The 24,296-nt window shown below is 46.1% G+C and overlaps 1 protein-coding gene across 2 annotated transcripts in view; it reads left to right on the top strand.

The window, feature by feature from the left end:
- The window catches only part of LAMA1 (laminin subunit alpha 1), a 177,003-nt gene that overhangs the window by 71,439 nt on the left and 81,268 nt on the right, over positions 1-24,296 (top strand). For both annotated transcript variants that reach the window (XM_051851430.3, XM_089305317.1), the window contains exons 6-16: positions 1,545-1,634; positions 2,509-2,626; positions 3,730-3,908; positions 4,567-4,672; positions 6,922-7,082; positions 7,943-8,083; positions 9,353-9,526; positions 10,834-10,935; positions 11,824-12,035; positions 13,144-13,255; positions 17,695-17,805. In XM_051851430.3, coding sequence (XP_051707390.3) covers positions 1,545-1,634; positions 2,509-2,626; positions 3,730-3,908; positions 4,567-4,672; positions 6,922-7,082; positions 7,943-8,083; positions 9,353-9,526; positions 10,834-10,935; positions 11,824-12,035; positions 13,144-13,255; positions 17,695-17,805 — 1,506 coding nt within the window. The remainder of the gene's footprint in view (positions 1-1,544; positions 1,635-2,508; positions 2,627-3,729; positions 3,909-4,566; positions 4,673-6,921; positions 7,083-7,942; positions 8,084-9,352; positions 9,527-10,833; positions 10,936-11,823; positions 12,036-13,143; positions 13,256-17,694; positions 17,806-24,296) is intronic.

Raw genomic sequence — 24,296 nt, 5'->3', positions numbered from 1 at the left:
ATCCGGGGTGCTGGCACCACAGGCGGAGGATTAGCCTATTGAGCCATGGCACTGGCCATAAATAAATCTTAAAAACGGAAAACTATCTGACCTTGTTATTATGAATCTGTTTCTGGGCTCTCTGCTATGCCACTAAACTAACTTATGCTAACAACAAGCTTGCTTGATTGCTGTAGTTTTGCAGCATCTCTTCAGGTCAGGCACAATAATGCGCTAACATAGTTATTCTAGGTTCCTTATATTTTGTTCCATATTTTAGAATCAGTTTGTTGGCCGGCGCTGTGGCTCAATAGGCTAATCTTCCGCCTTGCGGCGCCGGCACCCCAGGTTCTAGTCCCAGTCGGGGCGCCGGATTCTGTCCCGGTTGCCCCTCTTCCAGGCCAGCTCTCTGCTATGGCCAGGGAGTGCAGTGGAGGATGGCCCAGGTGCTTGGGCCCTGCACCCCATGGGAGACCAGGAGGAAGCACCTGGTCCTGCCTTCGGATCAGTGCAGTGCGCGGGCCAAGGCATGCCGGCCACAGCGGCCATTGGAGTGTGAACCAACGGCAAAGGAAGACCTTTCTCTCTGTCTCTCTCTCTCTCTCACTGTCCACTCTGCCTGTCAAAAAATAAATAAATAAAATAAAAAATAACAGAATCAGTTTGTTAATTTTTACCAAAAAAAAAAAATCCTGCTCAAATTTTCATTGGGATTCCAGTGAATCTTTAGATCAATTTGGGAAGAATTTTGAAAGATGTTTTAACAAAAGTTAGTCATTTATTCCATTAGCATTGTATCTCTCTCTCTACTTGGATAGATCTTTTTTTATTCCTCTTGGAAATGTTTTATTATTTATTTATAAAGGTCTTCTTCAATAATACAAATAAGATAAAGGCAAACAGAATTCACAGTGAGACTAAACTGTCATTATTTGTGGATGACACGATCGTATAGCTAAGAAAATCTACAAAGCAACTACTAGAAAATACTAAGTGAATTTGGCAGTGTTGCAATTTATAAAATCAGTAAATAAAGTTGAATCAGATTTCTGAACACTAGCAGTGAATAATGGAAAATAAGATCTAAAAAGAAGTCTACCAACACTTCCATGCAAAACCATGAGGAAGTGTTGCATGCAGATCTTAAGCGCTGTATTTTACATTTATAAATTTTCGTGTGCTTGACTAACTTTACAAGCTGGGATAAATCTTGCTTGTGACATGTTTTAAGCAGTTTTAATCAATGCTATGTTCAATTCACCTATTTTTCTAGGGATGTCAGTAACAAGGATTTGAAGATGACTGAGTTAGTTTAAGATGCAGCCAAGTTGGAAAAAATATTTTGACTTCTTACATTCTGTTGATGAGTATTTGAGTATTATTTATTTTAATTGAAAACAAGGATTCTTGGTGCATGAAAAAACAGTTTTTAAATGTAATAGTATTTTATTTAAGTGATCAATAATGGTTCCTAAACCACCTGAGTTATTCATGGGCATGCTAGCATTTTTACATCACTGAAATAAAGGGGTTTCAACCTTTGTTGCTAACTTCTTTTTTCTTAGTATTACTATTCAATAAAAGACATTTCGGTTGGAGGAATGTGCATTTGCCACGGCCATGCGAGTAGCTGCCCATGGGATGAAACGACAAAGGTGAGCTCTGGCATTTGACATTTTACTAAAACTTCACAGTGGAAGCCGTACTGAAAATATTTGCATACTTCTTTTTCATTCAAGGCAAACATTGAAAGGTATACAATGGTGTGCCAAAAAATTTCAGATCGTTGGTTTCTTTCTTTAAACAATTTCATTTTGCATTGTTTGGAGTTTATGTTTCTGGTTAAGATCTTACTGTGATTTTGTGTGTGTGTGTGTGTGTGTGTGTGTGTGTGTGTGGTAAAACTTCCATCACATAGAACTTACCACTTTAAAGTGTATAATTCAATAGGTTGATGAATTTTGAAGCCCTCTTTTTCTGTGAGATGATCAAGCAAAATTATGTAGTTATTAAATGATATCTATACTTTTAAAAAGGATTCCCTTCTTCCTATTTTTTACCCTTCCATTTTTGTGATACTAAAACAAAATAAAGTTTTATTTGTTTTAGCATAATATTAAGTGAATGATACATCTCCTTTTAAAGCACTTATATGAAATGACTTCTTCATTTCTTTGCAATTCTGTATTCTTTGAATAGGACTGTTCTGTTTTTGGTGGTGAAAAATAGATGAACACCAAGAAAATCATCAATGAGAGCTCACAGCCCTTTAGAGTCAAGATGTCTTTTAGAAAATGACCTTGTTAGTTAACTCATGGCTGAGGCTGACTGCATGCCTCATCACTTGTGTTTATAACCAGGTTACGTGCCTGTGTTATTCCCCAAAAGGCAAATGCTGCATTGTTTGGTATAGTCCCTATTGTGAAGTGTGTCATCTCACTTGACTGTGCTAGCTTCTCTTCTGCGTAAAATTAGGAGAGCCGTGCAGGTAAGGTTTCCTGACCCAGTGCTGTGTCCCTTGTTGTGCAGAGGCTGCAGTGCCAGTGTGAACACAACACTTGTGGAGAGACCTGCAATGTGTGCTGTCCTGGGTTCCATCAGCAGCCCTGGAGGCCTGGGACAGTGTCTTCTGGAAACATGTGTGAAGGTAGGTGCACTTGCAACTTGAAGAGCAATATTTCTATTCTTGTAAAGCTAGCTCTTCTTCTTACTGCACTCAAGTTTTGGTATTTCAACATCTTTTATACTTGATTACTCGTTTTCTCAGAAATTCAAAATAGTTTTCCAAACAGCAGATTGCCTTAATAAAATTTAAGTGATTGAAGCCTAAATGTATTTTCATTGGCTTGCTTTTTAATGTTCCCATTTCCATATATCCCTTTATCCTTTATTAATTTGGATTCAACTTCATTGTCTTGGATGTGATAGACAATATAGTCACAAGAGTCCAAATCTAACAAGATAGAAATATGAAGAGTAAAAAACATTACATCCACTTCATGTCTATCCTTCCCAGTTTTTGTCATTTCCTAGAAGGTTCATCCTAAGTTTTTATGCAAATAAATCATTTAGCAACGTATGTGCACTCACAGTACAGTTCTCATACATGATGCAATATGCAATCCATTCTTTACACTTTTTCATATTTGGGCCATCCTCCACTGCACTCCCGGGCCACAGCAGAGAGCTGGCCTGGAAGAGGAGCAACCAGGACAGAATCCAGCGCCCCGACCAGGACTAGAACCCAGTGTGCCGGCGCTGCAGGCAAAGGATTAGCCTATTGAGCCACGGCACTGACCTCCACTTTTTCATATTTAATGACAAATCTGAAAATTCTTCCAGATCAGCAATTTATAGTGTTTTTAAAAACAGATGAACAAAGTTTCATTTTATGAGTGTAATATAATTTATTTAAACAGCTACCTGTTAATGGGTATTCTGACTCATAACAGTCTATTAACCCAAACAGTGGCGCACTGACTGACCCTGTATGTGCCGTTCATAAACACGCATGCATTTCTGCAAAAGATAATCCCCAGAGAGAGTTGTGAGTCAGCTGGGTGTGCACATTTATTATTTTGCCATCTCTTCCCAACTGTTCTCCATACTGTCATCTGTATCCTACTCAAAGAAGTTATTCCATAGTTTTAATTTAATTTGTAGTCATAGACACTTACTGGAGTAGGTAAAGGTCTACTCTACACAGGGCATCCTTTGTATATTAATGGAGATGTCAAAATATTCTCCTAGAATGTAATTGTCACAACAAAGCCACCGACTGTTACTATGATGAACATGTTGCACATCAGAAGAGAAGTCTGAACACTGAGGGCCAGTTCAGAGGAGGAGGGGTTTGCATCAACTGCCTGCAGAACACCATGGGCATCAACTGTGAGACCTGTGTCGACGGATACTACCGACCACACAAAGTAAGACTGGTTCTTAGCCACAGCTGAGCTCCATTGTCTTGGCACAGCTGGCAGGCGGCTTCTCCAAGCCTTAGTCTCTGTGTTGGAGACACATTTCTTTTTGTGATGTTTCTGTTCTTGTTGAGCTAGCTGTGTTCTTCAGCTGGCTGTCTCCTACTCTGTCCTGTGTGTTTTTGCTCAAAGTAGAATGAATGTTTACTGTTAAATGTGGGGGCTTCCTAGTAGTGTGATCTCTGGTAATACCAATGATAGATGTTGACAATTCAGCCAATAACTAACGTGGCTGCGTGTCGCTCACACACATGGGCAGTCATTCTTCCGATTGACTTGCCCTAGGTTGTTACCTAGGTGCTGGTGGTGCTCTGGTTATAGGTGTTGCTGAAGATGTGGCTCTGAGAGATGGAGTGAGCAGGGCTGGGTGGCAGTGGTGCTTGGAAAGGACGATGCTAACTGCTGTCACCATCACAGGTGTTTGGGGCTTCCTGGCTTGAGATCACTGTATTGGCTGGGTCCCACACCTGCTCAGTACACAGAATCACCAGAATTGTCTCAGCTGAAATAAAAAGCCAGTATCCTATCATGGATACTATGGTTGGCATTATTGCCAATATCATGGTGATTTCTAGTAAGCTAAACCCAGGCAACTTCTGTCTTTGAGGTTTCTCCTTATGAAGATGAGCCTTGCCATCCTTGTGACTGTGACCCTGTGGGCTCCCTCAGTTCTGTCTGTGTGAAGGATGATCTCCATTCTGATTTACACAATGGTAAGTACTTGATTTATTTTTGTGCTTTCAATTGATTTTTTTTGTTGGTGGAAAATGTATATTTAGTGGAACATTACCATTGTAGTGATAGGATTCTTTATTGATTCTTTATTTACCAAATATTTATCAGGTACCTACTATGTACCAGGGAGTTTCAATAGAATTGAGGAATATGTATTTGCACAGGATGGTCAAGGTCGCTGCTCACAGGTAGACACTAACCAAACAAATGCATGAGTGATATAATGCCAGGTGTCAGTAGTACACTAGGCATAAAGGAAAAATAGGAAGCATGATTGGAGAGGGAGAGACGGGGTGAGGAGGTGACCATGTTGGCCTGATGAAATGACATTTGAGCAGATAAGAAGTAAGGCTCAGTTTAAAGCCCTGTGTGCAACACAGTCAATAGCAATTGGTCTGGTTAGCTCTTAGAAGGCACACAGAGTTTCTGCATATGTCATCTTACAAAGCACACAAATCATCTGGTTAACTTTGTAAATATCAGTGTTCTTTGCATAAAACTGGACATGGACTTGTAAATAGCAGAGTGTCCTGAATAGGTCACATCTGTTCAGGGACTCCCGCAGCCCCAGCAGTCTCGGCCATGGGCAGGGAAAGTGGATGTTGACCAGCAGGGTCAGGTGTGCAGCCCTGGGGCCTGCCAGGAATGCAGAGGGTAAACTGAACACCTGAGTCAATTCTGTGCACCCAGTTCTGGGAGGATGATGAGGACTGTGGTGGCGTGGTGGTGGTGGTGACAATTGTCCTGATGGGGCTCATTTGAAAATCTATCACTTAAGCTTTTCAGTCATAGCAGATAGAAATTACTTAACCCATTTTACAGACAAGGAACCTGTAGCTCAGGACAGTAAAGTAATTTGGCCGAGGTCATACAATGGGAAAGTTTCAGAGCTGGTATGAAAAGTAAAGACACCTGTTGCCCATCACCATTTGTCTCTGTGCTTTTATTAACTTCTTCGGAAGGCAGAGTGGTGGAGAGACAGCCAGGGTGGGGAGAGAAAGAGCGAGAGCGAGAGAGAGAGAGAGAGAGAGAGATCTTCCATCTGCTGGTTTACTCTTCAAATGGCCACAATGGCTGGGACTGGATCAAGTCAAAGCCAGAGACCTAGAACTCCATCCATGTTTCCCACATGGGTGACAGGGGTCCAAGTACTTGGTCTGTCTTTTGCTGCTCTCCCATGCACATGAGCAGGGAGCTGGATTGGAAGTGGAGCAGCTGGAATGCAAACCAGCACTGAGATACGGAATGCTGGCATCACAAACAGTGGTTTAACCCCCTGTGTCGTGATGCTGGTCCTTCTGTGCCTTTTTGTTGTTGTTGTTAAGCTTTTATCATTTATTACCATACAGCTCTCCTATTTAAAGCATACAATTCCATATACTCATTGATGTGACCCTCACCGCAATCTAACAGTAGGACATTCTCATCATCCCATAAACAAACTCATTTCCCGTTAGTGGTCACTCCCTGTCTCTCTCCCCTTCCACTCCCGAGCCCTAGACAACCAGTTATCTACTGCCTTTCTTTAGAGTTGCTCATATTGACCATTACAAGTAAATGGAACCATATACTATGCAGAGTTTTGTGTGGTGGCAGGCCTTTTCCACGTGGTGTATGTTTCCAGGTCCGTCTCTGTTGCAGCATGAGTCAGCAAGCCATTCCTTTTTATTGCTGAGTCACCTTTCCGGGTGTGCGTCTACCCCTTGCACAGGTCTGTTCATCAATTGATGGACGTTGGGGTTGTTTCTGACTTTTGGCTGTTGTGAGTAGCACTGCTGTAAATCCTCATGGACAGATATTATTGTGGATGTATGTTTTCATTTTTCCTGGCATTTTCTTAGACATGGGGCAGCTGGATTGTGTGAGATATGTCAAACTTTTTCTAAAACCACTGAATTGTTTCACCTTTCCATCAAGTTCTGTGGACTTTATCTCCCTCCCTCTCTCTCTCTTTTGTTCCTTAAACCAGGTTTTGGCAAATGACAGCCCAGGGCCCAGATCTGTGCACTGGCTGTTTTTGTGAATAAAGTTTTATTGGCATCGAGCTGTGGCCATTTGCTTGTGCGCTCTCTGTGCTGTGTTTGGGCAATGGCAGCTGGTCTGAGATGCTTGGGCCTGAAAACCTAGGAGATGCACTTGCCGGCCCTTTATGGGAAAACGTTCCCTGACCCCTGCTTTCAGCCTCTTGCAGCTTGCTGTCGGGTCACTGTCGCTGTGTTCTCTCCAGGGAAATGGCCGGGGCAGTGTGCCTGTAAGGAAGGCTACGCGGGAGACAAATGTGATCGCTGCCAGTTTGGCTATAAGGGCTACCCCAGCTGCGTCCGCTGTGAATGCAGCCCGGCTGGCAGCGTGAATGACGACCCCTGCGCAGAGCCATGTCTCTGCAAGGTGAGTGTGCAGAGCAGAGATGCTCCCAGTTGCCTTGGGAGTTCTCTGAGACACGTGGGTGCCCATGAGCTCAGGTGATCAGTTCTCACGCAAGGCAGGAAGGTTCCACTCCCCTCGGCTCCCTGCCGGGAAGCAGGGCATGTCACAGGGAGTCGGCTGCCTTGGATGTCCTTGGACCTCCACGGGCACCTGGTTTTCTCTCTTGGTACCTCTTGGCGGCGGCCTTCCGCTCCAAGGCATTCCTGAGCCTTGCGGGATGAAGCAAACCCTGCATCCCGTTTCACAGGCCTTGGCTTCATTCTTCTGCAATGCACTTTTCCAGCTCTGTGTTTGCAAGAGTTCCAGGTGCCAATTCAAGGCAGACGCGTTCATTTGGATTCTCTTAAAAAAGGAATCAAGCGATAACAAGCAATTTGTGAATGGAGTAGCCGCCAGAGTTTTCATTGGGCCGTGTGATGGCAGTAGCAACCTCCCCATAATCCGTGGCATTTCCTGCCGCACCCTGCGTCGTTAAATCACACATCAGCAGAGTCTGAGACCTGTGTGGTTTGTGCTCAAAAAGAATCTCAAGAGTTGATGGGTAGGATGCACAATTGTACAGCCCTCTTCAGACTTTAAAATGGTTGTAATATCAGCAAAAATTGGAAGATTTAAACCAGAACGGAACAAGCTGTTTAAATGTTATGACCCGGCTCCAAGAGCACCAGCCCTGTTGTCGGCAGCACTAGCAAACCATGTTTATTTCACACTCTCTGATCTGTTCTGTCTTCGCAAGGCTTCGTGTGTGCGTTGAGCCTCCGTGGGTCACCAAATGCCTCGGCGTGCTGCTTCCCCAAAGCAATCTTTTCCCTCACTTGCAGGACAATGTCGAAGGGAAAGACTGCGACCGTTGCAAACCGGGATTCTACAACTTAAAGGAGAGAGACCCGCAGGGCTGCACCGAGTGCTTCTGCTTTGGCGTCTCCGATGTCTGCGACAGCCTGGCGTGGCCTGTTGGGCAGGTGGGAGGCGCCAGCCTGGAGTGGGATTGAAGAAGCGGCTCCTCTCACACCAGCTCTCTCTGAGCTGTGTGACCAAAGCCACGAGGCTGACTTGCCTGAGTCCCTCTTGTCCTTGTGGGATGACATTGTCGTGGATCAAGGCAGCCGGTTCCTAAGAGTGCTTCTAAATGTTCTATGTCAGGTGTCCGCTTCCATGTGCCTTTCCCTCTCAAAGTAGCAGGGTGGCATGGTGTGTGTACGTTTCTTCCATGAGGAAGTACATGGCTGGGGAAGGCCACTCTCACCTCCCTTTCCACCCCTAGGACCTGGGCGCATGTGACTGTGTCAGCTCAGAGAAGTGGCAGGGGCGGGATGGAATGTGCTCCAGTGACCAGGGCGGGAACAAGTGGCTGGGGATTCTGAGGTCAGGCAGGGTGTTTTAGGTACAGGGAGATAGGGGGGGTGGACTGAGTGGGGGGCCAAGGCAGGAAGTTAGGGAGGAGCTGTCCAACACAAGGCTTATACACTGATGATGGCAGAGAACACTGCCTGCCACCCTGGGGAGAAGACTTGTCACCTCCATGCAGGTGACAGATTGGGAGTAATAGGAGCTGCAGACTGTCGTCCATTTTCAGGGGAAAGCAGGAGGTGACAGAGAAGGGAGAGTGAGAGTTAGCAAAAGGCAGTTTGTTCAGTGCCTTCCCAGGTTGAACATCCGCTTTCTGATATACCTGGGACCAGACCTGTTTCAGACTTGGGATTTCCAAAGACTTGTGAATATGTGCATATGGAGAATGAGGTGTCTTGGGGAGGGGACCTAAGTCTAAACACACCATTCGTGTGTGTTTCCTACACGCCTTGTTCACATGGCCTGAAGGCAAGCGGATACCCTCGTTGTAGTGCACCTGCGTGGTGCCTGCCACCCATCACGTGAGTCAGCTGTGGAATTTTCCACTTGTGGGGTCATGTCAGTGCTGCAAATCTTTCCAGATCCGGAACATCTCAGATCGGGGGCTTATTAAGTTCTTTGATTTCTTAAATCTACAGAATCTATCCATGGGCTTTCTTTGGGGTTTGGGGTTTGCTGGACTTGCCCTCAGGTGTCTCCAGTCCTTTGGCGAGTGGAAGGGCCACAGGACGTGGAGTTCAACAATAACAGTGTGTTATGTGATAGCATCATTCCTGGCTTTCTGCATCTGGCTTTTCAGTGTGAACGTGTTCGCGTGGACTGGGGGAAGTCCCATATGATTTCTATTTCATCTTACAAACTTTTTGAATTTCATTTTTAAGGTGAAGGATATGTCTGGGTGGCTGGTCACAGACTTGATCAGTCCCAGTAAGATCCGCTCCCAGCAGGATGGGCTGGGCGGGCGGCATCAGGTCAGCATCAACAACACCATGGTCCTGAAGAGGCTGGCGCCACAGTACTACTGGTCAGCGCCTGAGGCCTACCTCGGAAATAAGGTACGTCCTGCCTGGTGACCTGGGAGCGCATCAAAGCCTGCTGCTGGCATTTGCAGTAGCCTCACCTGCCACTTGGGGGTGTGCGAGAGCATTTTGTAACCTTTGACTTTGCCTCTGCTGCACGAGATCTTGGCTGTGGACAGTCAAGGGCATCACTCGAATTTGAGCTTCTGTTCTTTGTGGCCCAGTTCCTTATGCCATGTGTTCTGTGAAGTCTGGCCCTCTTCTCCGTGACACACTTTCTGCTTGCCTTCTCTGAGTCCCTGGGTCACGCAGGCCTCCATGGAGTGGTAACCACAGCCATGCTCCATAGACTTGGCTTGGAGCCCCAGGGCTCCGTGGAGGGCCTGGCTCATGGCAGCTGCTCAGGGAAGGTTCCTCCTGCCAATGGGGCTGTTGTGCTGTTCCCTCGGTTTGGGGATCAGGACAGGTTGTTAATTACAGAAAATTCACATGTAGGGACAGATAGGATACTTTGTTTTCTATTTTAACAAAAATGTAGGCGATGATTCCTCAATGTGTAAAGTTGGTTTCTAGGACTGATGGTCTCTTCAACTTGGTGTTCCCAGTCCCCTTCTCCAGATCCTTGCCTGGGGGACCGTGTCTCAACACTGCAGCTCCCCAGTCGCCTCGGCCGGGCTGGGGCTTGTTTTGAAGGCGTGGTGTATTTTCAGAGCAGAGCACGCTCACATCAGGGTGCATCACCATTTAACTGAATGGCTGTCTCTTAATTTTGTAACTTGTCTTTTACTTTTTTCCAAAGTACCTCTTTTTGAAAATGCTAATTTTTCCAGCAAATTCTAATCCTAGATCTGTTTATAATGGTGCCACATTGAATTCTGAACATTCTATTGTCACACACCCATCGGAAAGAAAATCTCTATTTTATATGAAAGGATACCTGATTAGGAATTCGGACTTTCAGTCCTTCCTTGGACTAGCAGAAAAACTCGTTCCTTGTTCTCTTGCAAGCAGAGCAATGAAATCAAAATGCTGAGGTTGTCTTCCTGAATCAAAGTCCTCATCTCCTAAAATATTCAGGTGAAATAAGCGCCCATGGTGTGACCAACAGAAGTCTATAGGAACGTATTTACCTTGCGGGCTCTAAAAAGGAACACATGTTTTTTCTCCTGTGCATTTCATTGATGCCCTGCCTGCCTTTGGTGGTAGCAGTTAAGCAAAGGGTCCACCGGATATGCCCACGGACTGCTTGCTTCCAGACGGAGCCTAATGGCCACTTCCTCTTGTAGGGACAGTGATTGTTATTATATTCCCATCCGGTGTTCATTCTGCCTTAACCATTTCAGCTGACTGCTTTCGGCGGGTTCCTGAAATACACAGTCTCTTACGATATTCCCGTGGAGGCCATGGACAGTGACCTCATGTCTCACGCTGACGTCATCATTAAGGTAATTTCCCATGGCATTGCTTTCGCCTCAGAGCTTAAGGCTTGAAGAGGTGAGGTTAGTTTTGTGATCAAAAGTGGCTTGGGCGAGGCTGACCCCATGAGGTGGGCAAGGCCAGGGTGGCCCTTCAGCAGTGCTCGGCTTCTCTAGGCCCTGTCCAGGCCGCGTGAGTGTGGGCCCGTTTCTGGAGTTGCCTCTGGACGGCATGTGCTGCTTTTCCCGTCATCTCCAGGGTGCGCCCGCCTTTCCATGTTGAAAAGGGAGATGCTTTCTCACTCTGACCTTGAAGCTACTCTTCCACCTTGTCAGTCCTTGTATTCTCCATGATACCTTGCCTCCTCGGATGAGGGGATTAGGCAGTGTGTGGCTGTGTGGGTGCAGATCATTGCCATTGTGGTTCTAATCCCCATCCCTATTGGTGCATCCTCACTTCCCACAAAAACGCCCAGCTCAGGCTCACCCAGAGGGATGCCCAGGTGTGGCCCGTTTGGGTTCCAGTGTGTTGTGTTGTCTCATCGGGAGCCGTGTGCACCTGCTTTTGCAGCCTGTGGCAGGGAGAGCGCTGCTGTTAACAGCAATTCTGTGAAAGTTGGAGGCTCGTTCACTGTATGTGCTTTGTCTACTCCTGCCTTAAATGAAAGGGTAGGGATGTCACATGGGCGGCGTTGATGATAACTGCGGGCTCCTACGTGACTGGACCCCAGCGAAGTGGACTCTTGCCTTATTAACACAGTGAAACACCTTTTCACTGACAACTGTGGACCAAGAGTTTCATGCATCGCTGCCTGTTTGCTGTGAAAACCTAACCAGGTTGCTGGATTCCAATGTAATGTCACTTTTTGACAGCTCAATGGAATGACAGGCATATTTCATCTTGTTTTCAAATGTTAGGGGAATGGACTCACTGTCAGCACACAGGCGGAGGGCCTGTCACTGCAGCCCTACGAAGAGTACTTCAACGTGGTGAGACTGGTGCCCGAGAACTTCCGAGATTTTAATAACAAAAGGGAGATCGATCGTGACCAGCTGATGACCGTCCTGGCCAATGTGACACATCTCCTGATCAGGGCCAACTACAATTCTGCCAAAACAGCTCTTTACAGGTACGTGCTTGGAAGGGAAGAACTGGCTATGAAAGAATGCCACTCGTGTCCTCAGTGTGATGCATTTGAAGCTGAATATATTTACGTGTACTTTGGTTATTTCAAGGTCATAGTTAAAGGAACTGGATGTGTCTTGAAAACTGCTTTGATGCATATACGTTTACTGCAGATATAAAAATATCTTTCCAAGATGAGTATTTCTAGTAGGAGACAGATTGTGTTAGCATGAGACACTTCGAAGGGGGTTTCTGAGAAAAACCTAATGAATTAGCAGTTATCTGGATCTTGTTATATCTGGTTCTTATCCTCCTGATATTAATGGTCTTAGGATTTACACAGTCTATACGTCCATGCTTGGCCATTTTCTTACTTTGGGGCGGTCAGTTTCTAGCTCTACCTGGCAAAGCCTTAAGTGGGATGCAGCTAAGGCAAACATAGTCGGCCAGGGTCGAGGTGCAGCAGGTGAATGAAGCTGCTTCTTGTGACTCCTGCATCCCCTGGCTGAGTGCCAGTTTGAATCCCAGATGCTCTGTTTCCTATCCAGCTCCCTGCTAGTGTGTCTGGGAAGGCAGCAGGATGATAGCCCAAGTACTTGGGCCCTGGCCTCCTATGTGGGGACCCAGATGGAGTTTCTGGTTCCTGGCTCTGGCCATTGTGACCATTTGAGGAATGGGAATGAGCAGATGGAAGATCTCTGTTTCTCTCTCTCTTTGCTCTCTGTCTCTCCCTGTCTTCTGTCACTCTGCCTTTCAAACAAATAAATAAATCAGTCTTTAAAAGAAAATAAAGCAAGTGTGGTGTGATAGCTTGAAGGATAATCTCTGCATTTGTGATGAGATGGTTTCCTACTGGCTTCAGCTCTGAAGAGGTAACCTCGGACCCTGGCACCACGGTCCGTGGGCAACAGTGCATTTTTGCACCGACGTGGAGGGCTTTCCACACAAAGGCAATGGCTCCCCGCAAGCAGATTGCTGGAAAAGCATTGCTTATTGATAAAAATCTCATCACCGTGTTGCTTGTATTCCAACTACGAGGAACCGTCTTCCCCAGGATGTGAGCAGCTGTTTGCAAGTGTGTGTGTCCTGCAATGACCCCCCTCTGTTTGTAGGTTGGATTCTGTCTCTCTGGACACGGCGAGCCCGAATGCCATCGACCTGGCGGTAGCCACGGACGTGGAACATTGTGAATGTCCCCAGGGCTACACAGGCACCTCCTGTGAGGTACTGCTCCTCCTCTCTTCCTGCCGTCTTCCCTTCCTTCTGTGCTCTGAAGGTGACGTAATGCACGTTGGAGATTTAACTTTGGAATGCCCAAGTTCAGCTCACACTTTTTTAGGCTATAGGAATATTGGCAGTCACGTTCTTTGAAGAAATCGATGCCTCTGCCAAGGCTGGGCTGGGGCACTTGGAAACACCTGACTTTGTGCTGCTCCATTGCTTAGTCACTACGAAGCATGTCATACCTGTCCCACATTTTGCATTTCTAAAGATGATTAAACTTGGTTATAATTGAACGTTTACACATCACCTGCCCATGACCAAGATTTACTTATTTTAAGGATTTATTTATTTATAAGTCAGTTAGAGAGACAGATGGACAGATACACATACACACAGACACACACACAGAATCTTTGATCCACTGGCTCATTCCCCAAGTAGCCATAATGGCCAGGACTGAGCAGGGCCGAATCCAGGAGCCAGGAGCTTCATCCGGGTCTCCCACATGGGTGGCAGGAGCCCAAATACCTGGGTTATCCTCTCTTGCTTTCCCAGACCATTAACAGGAGCTGGATCAGAAGCGGAGCAGTGGATACAAATCGGCACCCTTATGGGATGCCAGCATCTCAGGGGTTAGCTTGACCGGCTATGCCACAGCACCAACCCAAGCCAGGTCCATTTTTAGAGACATTTTGTGAACGTTGGCCATCTTCCCACAGGAAGTCCAGTTGGCCCTCCACATCTGCTGGTGCGTTCGTGGATCAGAAATATTTGAGGGGAAAATTGTGTCTGTCGTGAACATGTACAGACTTTCTGTTCCTTGTCATTTTCCCCTAAACAATACAGTATAACAACCGTTTTCCTAACATTTACTTTTATTAGGCATCACAGGTAACCTGGAATGGTTTAAAGTACTTGGGGTGTTGTGCGTTTGCTCAGTGCGGGCACTACAGCATTTGCATAAATAACTTGAGCATCCATGGATTTTGGTATCTGCAGGAGTCCTGGAACCAATCCCTCTGCAGATCCTGAGGGATGGCTGCATGGGAAAACGCACATGCAGTTATCAGTGAAAATGATCTGTTGGTGAAAATATGTGGAAACTATTTGGTCAGAAGTACTCATGAGAACTGTCTCCCACAGAGAAGTCCCTGTGCCTTTGGCACTGTTCTAAGCTCTTCCTGTACAGTAGCCCATTTAATCCTGACAACAGCTGTGGTAGCAGGCACTCCAGACGCTTTCTGTTCTGAAGGTGAGGAAACTGAACAGTGAGAGTGAGTAACCTGACCACTGCCATGTTAGAACCAAATTCAGTTCCCCAAACACATGCAGAGGTTGAAAGCTCCCAGATTCTTAGGCTGGTGATTAGTAGGTTCATGTGGATCATTGATGGACTGACTCGATCTAATGATGGCATCCAGGAGGTGGGCTGAGTAGGAGTCTCTAGTCATGGGGGGGGGGTACCTCCAGTTCTGTCACAAGGGTCGGTCATACAAGTGCACCAGCTTCCTGTGTCTCTCTCCTTCCTGGCTCGCCACGAGATTGTTCCTGCACACCTGTTGTGCCATTGCCAGCCTCCATCAGATGCCAGGCTGCCTGATCTTGGCTGTGAAGCTCCAAACCATGAGCTAAAAAGGCCCTCTCTTCAGACATAACTTCTGTCAAGTGTTTTAGTGAAGTAATGGACAGCTGACTAACACACCCCACAGCTGGGAAGTGGACACATGGGGATTTGAACGTCATCATCCAGTTCACCACATGGGACCCTGCCTCCCACATGATGGTCATGGACATCTGTCATTGGCCCTTATTTCTTGGCAATCAATTTAAAAAGTAAAAAAATTTAGCCTATATTTTGTTTAATGAATTGTTATCACCCATAAAACTTTGCAATAAATAAAGTCAGACTAATGTCTTGATGTAGATATTTAATTAAATGCTTCCATTTTAGTGATTTTGAAGGGTTCTTTGTTTTTGCTATTTTAGAACCAGTTAAGTTTCCTTAGGCCTTAAACAACTATTTTCAGGGCTGGAAAATGTTTGTAGGTCCGGAGGATTGTGTGCATAGTGTTTAATGGGTCAAGACCCCAAGGTCACCTCAATATCTGGAATGTGAGAATAGGAGAGCAGGTGTGGCCGGCGCCGTGGCTCAATAGGCTAATCCTCCACCTTGCGGCGCCGGCACACCGGGTTCTAGTCCCGGTCGGGGCACCGGATTCTGTCCCGGTTGCCCCTCTTCCAGGCCAGCTTTCTGCTGTGGCCAGGGAGTGCAGTGGAGGATGGCCCAAGTGCTTGGGCCCTGCACCCCATGGGAGACCAGGAGAAGCACCTGGCTCCTGGCTTCGGATCAGCGCGGTGTGCCGGCCACAGCACACCGGCCACAGCGCACTGGCCGCGGCGGCCATTGGAGGGTGAACCAACAGCAAAAAGGAAGATTTTTCTCTCTGTCTCTCTCTCTCATTGTCCACTCTGCCTGTAAAAAAAAAAAAAAAAAAAAAAGGAGAGCAGGTGTATGGAGCAGCGAAATCTGGGCAGCAGAAGCCAGACTGGGAGGGGCACCAGTGAGCAGCCGCTTCCCAGGGCGCTCTGAGTGCGTGGGATTCTTGGAGGGAAATGGGGTGAAAGTGCAGGACTGATGGTGCAGGCAAACGCAGGTCAGCACAGTCCTCCCTCAGTGTTCATGGGAGGCTGATTCCAGAACCTTCTGCAGACACTGAAACCCAAGGATGCTTTAAGTCCCTTTTATAAAATGATGCAATGTTTGCTTAACCCACACACGTGCTCCCTTGTATTTTAAATCTCTAGATTCCTTGTAATACCTAGTGCAATATAAGTACTGTGTAAATAGTAGTTATACTTATTGTTTAGGGAATAATGACAAGAACGAAAGTCTATGTTTTCAGTGTAAATGCAATTTTTCTTTCAAACATTTCCAACTTACAAGTGCAGATTGTGGATCCAATAGTGACTGTACACATTTTCAAGTATTTTTGTTAAGCACAACAGCTCATTCTTTGATCAAACCCCGACTTAGAAGCTGACTTGAAGAATGAGCAGCTACAGGTAGGGAATGGAATTCTCTCAGCACTGTAAGTGCCATGCAGGTGTCTGGGCAGGTGCCTGCTCCATGCCCACCTGCACAGCAGCCCCCGTCCCAGCACTGCTTGGTGGAGGTCCTGGGGACTCTCACAGCGTATGCAAATTATATTTGTATAATCAAAATGCTCTTAGCAATTCTTGTAAGAATAAAGACCACATTCAGGCCCCCTCCTCCCATGCCCCCGTGAGGGTGTGCTGGCTTCAAATTAGTCATTCCCAAGTCTGCTCTCTGGAACCCTTGGCAGCTCACTGTGGACATGGCCTTGGCAGCACGCACACCTGACGATGAATGCTTCCAAGGCACACTGGGCATGGTGCTTCCTGTGCCCCACGTTCCCTGTCTGTAAGGAGAGGGGCTGCTTCTCAGTGTTGTCATGAGGATTCGATGGATTAGTGTGTGGGGGTGGCATCCTAGAATGCTCATATTCTCTCTCCAGACATGGCCCACAGAAAGCATGTCGGCCACTGTTACCTTTGCTCAATTAAAACTGAAGCAGTGGGGCTGGCGCTGTGGCTCATGGTTAATCCTCCACCTGCAGCGCCGGCATCCCATATGGGCGCCGTGTTCTAGTCCCAGTGCTCCTCTTCCAGGCCAGCTCTCTGCTGTGGCCTGGGAAGGCAGTGGAGGATGGCCCAGGTGCTTGGGCCCTGCACCCACATGGGAGACCAGGAAAAGCACCTGGCTCCTGGCTTTGGATCGGCGCAGCACTGGCCGTGGCGGCCATTTGGGGAGTGAACCAACGGAAGGGAAACCTTTCTCTCTGTCTCTGTCTCTCACTGTCTATAACTCTACCTGTCAAATAAATTAAAAAAAAAAACAACTGAAGCCGTTTGATACAGATCTGTAGTTGAATACTTTCTTGGCAACCTCTAACAAATTGTAGGCAAAGGAAGAAATATTAATTCAAGAGGGTAAAAAAAAAATCCCCTTTACTGAAACACTAGTTAAATGGCCAGGACACTGCCATGGAATACCATGAAGATGTGTGTCAAGCCTTTATAAATTAATTCATTTGCTATTCATTGCTGTGTGTATGCTTCTGCCTTTAAAAAGGTCTCTGAGTAAAGAAATGGAATCAGTGATGGTTGCCTAGCGCAGTAAGTTTACTGAAAAACAAAGACTGGTACGCTTACCAGGGGTGAAGTTTATGGCTTGTAGATGATACTTTGATAAAGACATTTAAAGCAAAAAAAAAAAAAAAAAAAAAAAAAAAAAAAACTCGCATTTCTCTGCTCATGGGAAATGGAGTGCTTTATTGTTCAGAATTATTAGCAAATGATGACCTGCGTCCTGCACGAGGTTGCGTCCACCAGCACAGTCACTCACCCTTCTTTTGCAGTCTTGCCTCTCTGGCTACTATCGTGTGGATGGAATCCTCTTCGGCGGCATTTGTCAGCCCTGTGAGTGCCATGGCCATGCGGCCGAGTGTGATGTTCATGGCGTTTGCTTGGTGAGTTTATTACTGAAACCATGAGGGCTCCCTCCTGCCTGCCCAGAGCCACTGTGAGTGCAGAAGTGATTTGCAAAAATGCTTCATCCACAGAATAGCCCTGCCCTTGTAGACTCTAAAGTTCACTTGCAGATTTAAGTTCACGTCTTGGGACATTTCCCGTGATAGAAGTTGAGCATCCCTAGTCCGAAAATTGGAAATCCAAAATGCTGCACCACCTGGAACTTTTGGAGTGTCGACGTGATTCCATAAGTGGCAAATTCCACACCTGACCTCATCAGGACAGGTCACAGTCAAAACACAGGTGCACTGAAGATAGTGTGAAATGACCTTCAGGCTATGTGTATTTGGTGCATTTGAAACACATGAATTTCATGTTTAGACTTGGGCCTTATCTCCAAGATAGCATTATGTGTACACAAATATTCCAAATTCCAAGCACACCCAAAACCAAAACACTTCTGATTCTCGTGGATTCTCAGCCTATAGCGGAAAGGGAATATATAGCTTTGTTCTAGTTTTTTTTTTGTTATTAGAACTATGAAAAATATTTAGCCAGTGCTCGCTTCGGCAGCACATATACTAAAATTGGAAAAATATTTAGCCAGATTATAAAGCAATATAATGGTAGAAAATGTTGTCCACTGATTGAGTATAATGGATGGGATCTTCTTAAGGAAAGTGCTGGTATTTTTAATATTGGGTACATGTGACACATTAGGAGAACTATAAAACTAGTAATCATGCTCATTGGCACAATGTTCAAGTTCTAGTTAGTTTGGATAAACACTGCAAACAAGTGCCTCTTCCACGCAATATGAGCTGAGGCGGAGCTGAGCAAGTACGCGATTAATCTTGAGAATGAACTTTGGGGCCTATACCGAGCCTTGAACCTCAATCAGGAATTCTCTTAGGCCTTTTTGCCTGGAAGCCAGGCCACCCTCTGGGTTCTGCTGGATTTCCTGCCCTCAGCTGGGCTGGGGGCAGATGCCAAGCAGCTGTGCTCTGTGCCCAGCCAGGGAAATGTACCTGCTGTGTCCTAGAGAGTGATCAAGCCACAGCGCTGGGCACAAGTCTTCACCAGACCTGTGCAGAACCTGATGTCCTGATGCCCGGGCTTGTGCCTGCTCTCTGTAGAAACTTCTCGTTCCTTAACTGAGTAAGCGAAGCCTCATTCTGTTCTTTGTTCATTTCCTTGTTCTGCAAGCAAAGGGGCTGTAGGAATTGCTGAAAGGGGTGGTGTGCGGGCACACATGGTCCCTCTGCGATGGGTTTCCTGGAGCACACAACTTCCGTGGGCTCGCAGAGGCTGTCGCTTTGTCACCTCTGTCCCTTTGCCATCTGGTTTTGCCAGGCCAGCTTCTCAGGGGCCTCCTGCCGTGTGTTTCAGGGGTTGTCGGCAGGCCATGGTTCTGCCAGCTGTAACTGGAGCTACAGCTGGTTTGAAAGAATAGATTTCTCATGCTGCTATGAACACACATTTACAAAAATGTATACTCATATCAAAGTGAAAATGCTAAGCAGTAATTGTGCTTAAAAGCCCTGCTTTTGATAAGCACTTATGATTTTCATAGTTTAATACACTTTGGGGGAAATAAGTTTAGGCTCATGGAAAAATTATGAAAATAGTAGAGGGAGTTCCTGGTAACCTTCACCCAGCATTCTGTAATGTAACATCGTGCATAACCAGAAGACAATTTCAAAACTAAGAAATTAATGCTTTAACTCAATTGCAAGCTACATTCTGATTCCATTAGTTTTTCCACTCATGTCCATTTTTGTTTCTAGGACCAAACCTGGGGCAACACGTGGCATTTCGTGGCTTGTCGCATTAGTCTGTCTCCTCTGATCTGTAACAGCTTTGCAACCTGCCCTTGGCCTTTGTGGCTCTGGAACTTTCCAAGAGCAGGAGGCAGGCTGTGGAGCTGTCCTTCAGCTAGAGCTGGCATCTTGGGGGAGAGGACATGGAGGTGACACGCCGTGGCTGGGCGTCCGGAGGTGCATGATGTCACTGTCTTCTCCTGGGGACGTTCACGGGGCACTCAGCTGAGACGTCTGCCACTTCTCTGCTGCAAAGCCACTGTTTTTTCCCTTTAAACAGTTGTAGGTTGAGCGGCCCTCATCCTGGCTTCTGATCTCAGACTTCTGTTTGTAGGGATGTTCAGCTGTAAATCCATGCAGATAAGAGGGGTCTTTGACCAGTTCATGGAAAATGCTTATTGTGAGAAAATGATGTGTGGATTTCACAAACTTTTTGGGCCAAAAGAAACTTAATTCCATTTTCCACAAACTTTTTTAAGTGCTTTGTGTTCCAAAATCTGAAAAAGTCCAAACCCTGAGATATAGAAATGTTACATATGAAATGAAACGTAGCAAGAGCCAAGCATTTTGGATAAAAGATAATCAGCATATAGTGTTCTTGGAGCAGGGGGTGAAGATAAAAAAAATTTAGAGGGGGATTTAAGGGAGAATAAAAATAGCACGTTTACGTGTTTAACTTTGCTTTTTTTTTCTGTTCTATTTAAAAAGAATCCTGGAATTCTTCCTTTTATGTGGTCGCGCAGAGTGCGGAGCAGAGCCCTAGGCCTTGGACTTGTCATCTGGCTTCCAGGAGTTAACTCCTTACTCACAGTTTGTTAGAAGGAAGCTGCCAGTAGCTCCTCATCTCAAATTCTTTCTGTGAGCTCTCCATGCTCTTTTTCCAATGAGAATCTGACTTCGTTTCCTGGTGGCTTAGCATCGCTTAGGAAAAAGAGGCAGGAACCATGGGGTCGTGCACGTTTTGGGCCCCAAGGTCTTTCTTTTTCAAACCCAGAGAAGATGTTCTTCCTCCATAATGGCTCAACCCTGTAGCCATTCACCAAGGCCGGCTGCATTTTGATGTAACTATCAAAGAGGTCATTTGGTGAGATGGGGGGAAAAAGGGCCCAAGATGTTGTTGCCCAAACTGTGGTGTGTGGACCAGCACCGTGGCCATGGTTGGGGAGCGCCTCAGGCCACATCGTAGACCTCCAGGGTCAGGGTCTGTCTCTGGTGGTCCCTATCCATGTGAGAGCCGAGAAGCGCTGGTCTAGAACTTCAGTAATGAAATCCCGTGTCAAGTGGATGTGATTGAGCAGTGCGTAGTCCTGAGTTAGCTCCACTCTATGGGGGAAGCTTTATCAAGCCCAGGAATACAGAAACCTATGTAGTTTAGAAACCGAGAAGACTGTCTAAATGCTGGGTGAAAGTGGTCAAACACATTGCCTAAAATGAACAGTTTTAAGGTAAGGGGTGTAAAGGGACTGACAGCGGAGGCAGACACCCAGAGGAGAGCACGCGCAGGTGGGTGCTCAGGGGTGAGTGCCGAGAGGGCCGGGGAGGGGTGGCTGCAGAGAGCTCTGTGGCATGGAGCACAGGGCTGGGCGCTGGGAAGGCTGAGTGAGGGAAGAAGGGGAACTTCAGGAGCGTGCACAGAATAGACCTGTGTCTCCGAGCCCTGCACCTGCCCAGACGCTCAGCACTGCACCCTCCCCCCCTTAGCACGCTCCTCCTGCGCACCTCCCAGCCACCTCACCCAGCCTCATTTTCCTTTCCAAAGAAATGTTTCCAACGCAGGGGAAAGTCTTCCATCTTGTGTGTGTGTGTTTGCCATTTCTGATGCTCTTCATTACTTAGCAGAAATGTGCATTTTGTTTGCTATATAAGTTGACCAGCCCTAGTCTGCAGACCCAAAATCCGAAACCCCAAATATTCCAAAACCTGAAACTTTTTGAGTACAAGCATGATGCCACAACAGGAAAACTCCACACCATGAAACTTTGTTTCATGCACAAAATTGTCAAAAGTATTGTATGAAATTATCTCCAGTTATATGTATAAGGTGTATATAAAACATGAATGAATTTTGTGCTAATACTTGGGTCTCATCCTCTAGATATCTCATTATGTATATGCAAATATTCCAAAATTTTTTAAAAAGTTGAACTCCAAAATGCTGTGGTCCAGGCATCTTGGATAAAGGGATATTCAACCTGTCCTGTCTTCCCGCAGCCTACAGAGCTGTTTTCTGCCTTTCTCTTGTGCGGGTCTGCTGCCTGACAAAGTCTCTTCTCTTTCGTGTACCTGAGAGTGGCCTGACTTTGCCTTCATTGTAAATTCCACTTCTGAAGGTTTTTCTTCTGGTACTTTAAAGTTCCACTGGTTGGGGCTTGCATGATTTCACGTGAGAAGTTGGTGGTCTGTGTTAGCTAAGTAATCCTTTGTGCTGTTCGGTCTTGTTTCACTGCCTACTTTTCGGATGTTCTCCTTGTCCTTGGCTTTGAACAAAGTGCCAGGGTGTGATTTTCTTTCTGCTCATCTTGCCTGGGGTTTGCTGAGTTTCTAGAATTTGCAGGTGTGTGGCTACCAGACCTGGGAAACTTTGGATCTGATGTCTTTTCTGCTTCTTCTCCTTTCCTTCTTTTCCTGGTGGTCCCACTGCACGTGACCTTGACCCACAGATGACTAAGGCTGGGTTCTCTTATCTCAGGTTTGGGTTTCTACTGCTGTCTTCAACTCCACTGGTCTTTGCTTCTGTGATAACTAATCTGATGCCAGGCTCCCCCTTTCAGTATTCATTCTGGATCTGTATTTTAGCTTGAGAAGCTCCATTGGTCCTGTTTATATCTTGCATTTCTCTCAGCACTGTGTTGATGCTTCCTGTCCATCTCTGAGTGTGTCTGTGATAGCTTTTAAAATGCCTGTGAGTTCCATCAGCTCTGTTATGTTTCCATCAGCTGGCTACGTTTCCATTAACTGATTTTTCTCCTGAAAATGGATGAAATTTGTATTATGCTTCTTCTCATGGTGTCTTGTAGTTTTTTCCCCTATGTTTTTTAATCCTGCTATTTGCAAATGATTTTAAATTGACCTAAAAGCTATAGCAGGAAGGATGGTATTTGGAACACCCAGAGTCCCTTGTTGTTAACATATCCCCTGTTTGCATTATTAGTTTCACTGTCTGTCTGTGGTTCTATCAAATCATAATAACTTTTTTTTTTTTCAGATTAAGTTGCATTCACTATTGCCACGTACCTGTAACTACTTCCCGGCGTGTATCCTGAGAATAAGCATGTTCTCTTTATAACCACGGTGCACTGATCAGCAGAAGGAAACTTGATGCCAACCTCTTCCTTGTCTAATCTGCCATCCACTTTTCATCACTTGGCCCACTTACGTCCTGTACAGCATTTTTCCCCTCCAGTGATGGGCCCCCATGTAGGATCAGATACTGCATTTTATCATCATTTCCTTTTAGGTTCCTTTCACCTGGAATATTTCCACAGCCTTTCTCTAGTTTTCACGACATTGGCATCTTGAAGAATACATTTTTTAATAGAACGTCTCTCATTTTGGCTTCTTTTGATGCTTTCTCCTGGGTAGAATTTCAGGCCAGAGTGTTTTGTTAGGGATGTGTCTTTCTCAGAGCACCTGTGGAATCCTCTGATGCCTATTGTCTCCTGCTGTGGCATTAATTCCGATTACACAGCCAAGGTCTTGGTCCATTTCTCCATGATACACTTGCTTTTCTTGCCTTTTACAATTAATAAGCTATCTAAGGAAGATCCTTGAAGATGCGCAAGTGTCTTATTCCTCCTCGGAACTTCCCCTTAGTTGGCTGTCATGGGTGATTCTTGCCTTACTAGTGCTACCATGTTTGTAAGTGGATGACCCTCCAAATCGAGGACCCCCCCCAACTTCTCAGTGGTCTGCAGCATCCTAATGTGAGCAAGAACCCCTCCTCCCACCCTTCTCCCCACAGGTTCATTTGTTTGCCTGCTTCTCATCGCTCTGGATCCAGGGATTCTCGATTTGCCCAGAAGTGGCCCCTGGAAGTCTATCCAGAAGTCTTTGATTGCGTGGGGAATGCTGTTCTATGCATGTTCTCCCGTCGAGGAGTTTCTGGGTTTTGTTGCTTTCCTTTAAAGCACTTGAAAGTTTGACCAGCAGTTCATTGAGTGCAGGTTTGCTAGATTGTTTCAAGGTGTGTTCTCAGCTTTGGGAGGGCAGGTCTCGTGAACCCTTTCCTGGGTGACAGATTGGACCCTAGTAGTAAGAGGTGTTTTCTGGGTCCGGGTATTTCTCACCACCTCCCCACATTGGCTGGTGGGTAATCCTAGAGTCCCTCAGCTCTGTATGATTCTGGGTTTCTCATTTTATTTCTTTATCTGGACATGTGGGGTTTATTCTGCACAAGAGCAGCTGAGTATTCAGTAGTTGTTCAAAAGGCTCCCCGTGTAGATTTCTGGAGCTTGAAGCTCCAGGACTCTGCCCCAAATCCACCTGATGCAGCCCCCTCAAACTCTGCCCTGTGTCTCCGCAACTCAGCAGAATCGCCCTGCTGCGTGTGGGCTTCCCTCGCCTGGCCAGTGTCTCCAGGCGGCAAGACATGCGGCCCTAGGACTCTGCTTTCTGGACTTCTCCACTCTCCAATGTCCAGTTTCTGAAACCAGATGCCTGATAGAATTTGC

This window comes from Oryctolagus cuniculus, chromosome 10, assembly GCF_051225735.1.
Source record: "Oryctolagus cuniculus isolate XC-2025 breed Fujian yellow rabbit chromosome 10, ASM5122573v1, whole genome shotgun sequence".
In the NCBI taxonomy this organism is placed as follows: Eukaryota; Metazoa; Chordata; class Mammalia; order Lagomorpha; family Leporidae; genus Oryctolagus; species Oryctolagus cuniculus.
Note: the sequence above shows the minus strand (reverse complement) of the source record. Positions and strands in the feature narration are given on the sequence as shown.